The sequence below is a fragment of the Lactuca saligna genome, chromosome 4, assembly GCF_052625555.1.
Source record: "Lactuca saligna cultivar CGN05327 chromosome 4, ASM5262555v1, whole genome shotgun sequence".
Classification (NCBI taxonomy): domain Eukaryota; kingdom Viridiplantae; phylum Streptophyta; class Magnoliopsida; order Asterales; family Asteraceae; genus Lactuca; species Lactuca saligna.
Window position 1 is genome coordinate 219,441,680 of NC_136420.1, and position 4,132 is coordinate 219,445,811.

General features: G+C 35.7%; 1 protein-coding gene across 3 annotated transcripts; it reads left to right on the forward strand.

Moving 5' to 3' along the window:
* The first annotated feature begins 548 nt into the window (after positions 1-548).
* On the forward strand, positions 549-3,020 carry LOC145043335 (cell division control protein 48 homolog C-like). Of its 3 annotated transcripts, XR_013680954.1 has the most exons (5): positions 549-614; positions 1,237-1,521; positions 1,622-2,131; positions 2,518-2,667; positions 2,735-3,020. XR_013680954.1 is itself a non-coding variant. In XM_078991965.1 (4 exons), exons 2-3 carry the CDS (start codon positions 1,338-1,340, stop codon positions 2,125-2,127), a joined length of 690 nt encoding a protein of 229 aa, XP_078848091.1. In that variant the 5' UTR covers positions 549-614; positions 1,237-1,337; the 3' UTR covers positions 2,128-2,131; positions 2,735-3,020. The 3 variants fall into 3 exon arrangements, 1 of the variants encoding a protein (XP_078848091.1); XR_013680953.1 differs by having other exon boundaries at positions 1,622-2,667; XM_078991965.1 differs by lacking the exon at positions 2,518-2,667.
* Positions 3,021-4,132: the final 1,112 nt, after the last annotated feature.

Consider the following 4,132-nt stretch of genomic DNA (forward strand, 5'->3'; position numbering starts at 1 on the left):
GGGAATGAAGTGGTTACAGTGAAGGTGGTGATGGTGAATATTTGTGGAGAGAGAGAGAGAGAGAGAGAGAGAGAGAGAGAGAGAGAGACTTTTCAGTTTTATTTAACAAGAAAATAATAGTTTTACTTATAAAAATTGATGGTGTGGAGGCAGTTGCGAGTTTAGAATAGAAAACTATATGGTTCATTAAAAATCTTCTATAAAAAATTAAGTTAAACTTAATTAGAAAAAAAAGGGACCTTCGATCCACCTATTTGTGCAAGAATTTGCTCCAAAAGAAAAAGATAAAAAAACAAAATGACCATGTGTAAAATTTTGCTAAAATTAAATAATCAAACGGTTTTAAGGAGCAATGTCAATGTAAACGGACGGGTGAGATCGAATGAAAAAATCAAGGTCGGTGGGCTGAGATCTATCGGAGCCAACAACCAAGTAAATATAAACGGACCTATGAAATAAGCCCTTTGGACCAGTAGGATTTAAGCGCAGCCCGAAAACTGTAAGCCCATCATCTATGTATATATATATAGACTTAAACCCTAGAATCATTTATTTTTGGAGATTCCTCAAAGCGCGGCTGTTTTTTCTCTTTTATCGATCGCTCCGCCTCAACGGTCAGTCTTCTTCGACTAAAATCGTGCATGCTATGTCAAAACTTAAATCTCCTTTGTATGATCTTGTGTATACGGATTGTTTGATTATCGAGACATGTTTTGATCATGATCGAAATGTTGGTTGGATTTCGCATAAATCGCTTAATATTGCGTATTGTTTTTTTTTTTTTTTTTCGTTTCGTTTTCATTGATCATGACATGTATGTGGAGGATTTGTTGTTTGATTTGCGCCCTATACGTTTGTTGGTTGTCGATCAATAGTTTTGTTTAACTTGCCATTGCCCATATTCTGAATTCATCTCTAAAATTTATGCCTTTACTATAGAGGTAGCTTTTGGAATGAAAATCTTCCTTTCGATGTTTTAGGGTTTTGCATTGTTGGTTTTTCCAAACTTCAAATTGAACTCCACTTAAGCATGTAGACCCCATGCTAGACTGCTAGTGGTAACTGATAAGCTTTAGGTTCAAGATTATATGTATGTTGTTACAATTGATTTTTAGGATTTATCAGATCTGTCCTTTGTTTCATGTCATCTAGAACCACTAATTTCCTCTCTTGATCATCTAGTACTTCACAGCAACGTCTTGGATTTATGTTTCTTGACCATTTGTTCTATTGCAGAACCACACACATTACCTATGGTTGAAGCAGGAGAGATGAACGGGTCTCGTTTCAAGGACCTTATTGGGATTGATGATGTGTTGGCCCGCCTGTAGGATCTCATGATACCTGTGAAGAAAGCTAAGTTAGCTGATCATCCTGCAAATGGAGCTTGGCCGACATCTGGCATTCTGATACATGGTCAATTTGGGTCTGGCAGAAGGACACTCGCGAAAGCTATTGCCAATGAGGCTGGATACTCGTTTCATGAGGTTTCAGCCTATTCATTGCTCTCTGAGATACCAGGTAGCGTTGATTCGCTGACGCAAACTTTTTTACTCTTTGTTTATAATAAATCAAGAATAACCAACCCATAAGTTTGATTATAAATTGAACTTCATTTCAGGTGAAACAGCAAAGAACATTCGGGAAGTGTTTTCAAAAGCTCATGCAAAAACGCCATCTGTACTATACATCGATGACATCAATGTGATCGGTTCAAAGAAAGGCATTCGTGAGCGCTGCTTTGTCGCACAGCTAATCACATGTTTGGATCTATACAAAGGATATGTAAAACCACATGAAGCCCTAAAACCCTCTGGTTATGTTTTAGTGATTGTGGGTATGCAAACTTCGTATTGTATACTTGACCCAGACTTGCAACGGGCTGGAAGGTTGCAGGAAGGGTTTGATATAGACACCCCTGATGAAAACGACCGATTTAAGATTCTAAAGAAGCTAACACATGGTCATACACTCGACAGCATTGGTGGTGATGAAGGTCTTCGCAAATTAGCGAGAGAGTATGATTTTGCTGGTGCCGAGCTGGAGAGAGTCGTTCAAGGCGCTGCTGGGGGGACTATGAAGGAGTACAAGAAAAAGCGGAAACGTGAAGAGACACACGAAAACTAAATTGGTTAACACATTATAACTAGATTTTCTAACTCGATTGTTTTTAGTTTGTTAGTACTTGGTCTTGACTGAAAAGGATGTATCAAGTAAACAATGGGGTAAAGTGGTCATTTGCTTGTATTCCTTCTGTCAAAAAAAAAAACATACTTGGTGTATACAACACCCAATCCAGGCAGACATCACCCACTTTGCCCTTATAGGAGGACTTCATGTTGAGAAAAAAGAAAACCAGCCCTTTAGCCAAGCCTACAAGGTCTCTTGGCTTTATAGGATACCATCAGGCCCTGGACTTTTACCTGCTTTGATCACATTTTTTTAGTCACATAATGTTTTTGGAATTGGAACTGCAATTCTATTATCATGAATGATCATTCATCTGTTTATCTGTAGCTAGCAAAGTAGGAGGCTCCTCAATCTAGACTACATTGCCTTATGAAGCCGACAGCTGAATGTCTGACCTTTTTAGGCATTTAGTTGTTATGCTGATTTCTCTTGTGTTATGAATGTGTTCTCTTATATTTCCTACATTGCTTCATGAAGGTAGAATTAACTTTTTTGAATATACTTTTTTAGATTCTGATAAGCTTTTAAAATTACTTCTTTTCAGCTAGCAACCAAAGGAAAAGAGGGAAGCATGTTAGGAGGTTCCTTTACCCAGAGTACATTGCATTATGAAGCCAATGACTGGGCGTTGACTTTTTTTTTTGACACTTAGCTCTTATCATGCTTTCTCTTATATTTTGAATATGTTTTCTTATATTTTCTATGTTGCACTATGACGCCAGCATGGACCCTATTGAATATGTTTGTTTAGATACTAATGACTACTTGTTATGACTTCTTTTTTATATTTCGTTTATTCTATAACACGGTTTAGGACAGGTGTTTTGAAATTGTTGCATAACCAATTAAAGTAATTTTTTATTCATTAGATTGTGATTGGATGCGTTTTTGTTGTTCAAAGTTGTGATTATACAATAATAAGATTTTTAGATGTTTCACAAATTTGTACCATTTCAAAGATAAATACATAAACCACCAATGATGTATTTTTCATATAATTTACCTTCTACAAGTTCAGTGATCAAATTCTTCTAGTAATCGAACAATTATCGATGGTAAAAACGTAGGTTAAAAGTCTATAAAACAAAATAAATATATTATTTTATTTGGTTAGTCAAAAAATCAACATGTTCACGGTTATCCAAACATCATAGACCGATTATTAAAGAAAACACCGAACCATTCATTTATTTGTTGCACTATAAATATTTAGTTCGTAAAACTAAAAGTCTCAACAGGTCACCAGCGCAAAAATGTAATTTCACCTTGACATACAAGGTTACAAACTATCAAGCTTATTTTTTTTTTTCATCTATTTTTATTTAATTATATAACATTTACAAATCTGCCACTAGCTGGTGCACCCCGCTCCGCGAGGTTCAGTTTTGATCGTCATTTTATTTCTATCTTTTTCGGTGTGAAACCCCGCTCTACGGGGTTCGGTTAAGAACATAGTTGTAGTAAAGTTCAAGATAAAAGTCAAGATTATTGGCAGCAAGACGAATTATGTCAAGTGCCAAATATTAACTCTCATTTTCAAACAATACAAAATAGGGGGCTTAATAAATATCCAGCTTACCTCTTCTCCTTTGCTTCCAAGTCTCTAGGTCAGGAGGAATTAACCCTTTCCCCACAATTGGTTCTAGAATATCAGCAAGAACACCCTAAATGATACATATCAAGTATCATTAAAAGAAAAAAATCAAGAACTTAAGAATTGTACCTTATCATATGAAAATGCATTTTCACAAAGAATATATCGAGAAACAATTGGATCTGATACAAGTACAAATGCTTTTGGATCAAAAGCGAGTTTATAACCCGAGCCATGCTGTTCAACAAATCATCATTGAGGTGTCATAAATGTTAATAGCTTATGAATTAATCATACAAAGAGAAGAAAAATGAAAAGATAAATGAGAAGTACCTCTATGAACCAGTC

Bases quoted from the DNA above. Each gene is read 5' to 3' on its own strand.
- LOC145043335 (XM_078991965.1), top strand. From the start codon at position 1,338: ATGATACCTGTGAAGAAAGCTAAGTTAGCTGATCATCCTGCAAATGGA. The intron at 1,522-1,621 runs GTAGCGTTGATT...ACTTCATTTCAG, and splicing joins ATTGCTCTCTGAGATACCAG to GTGAAACAGCAAAGAACATT.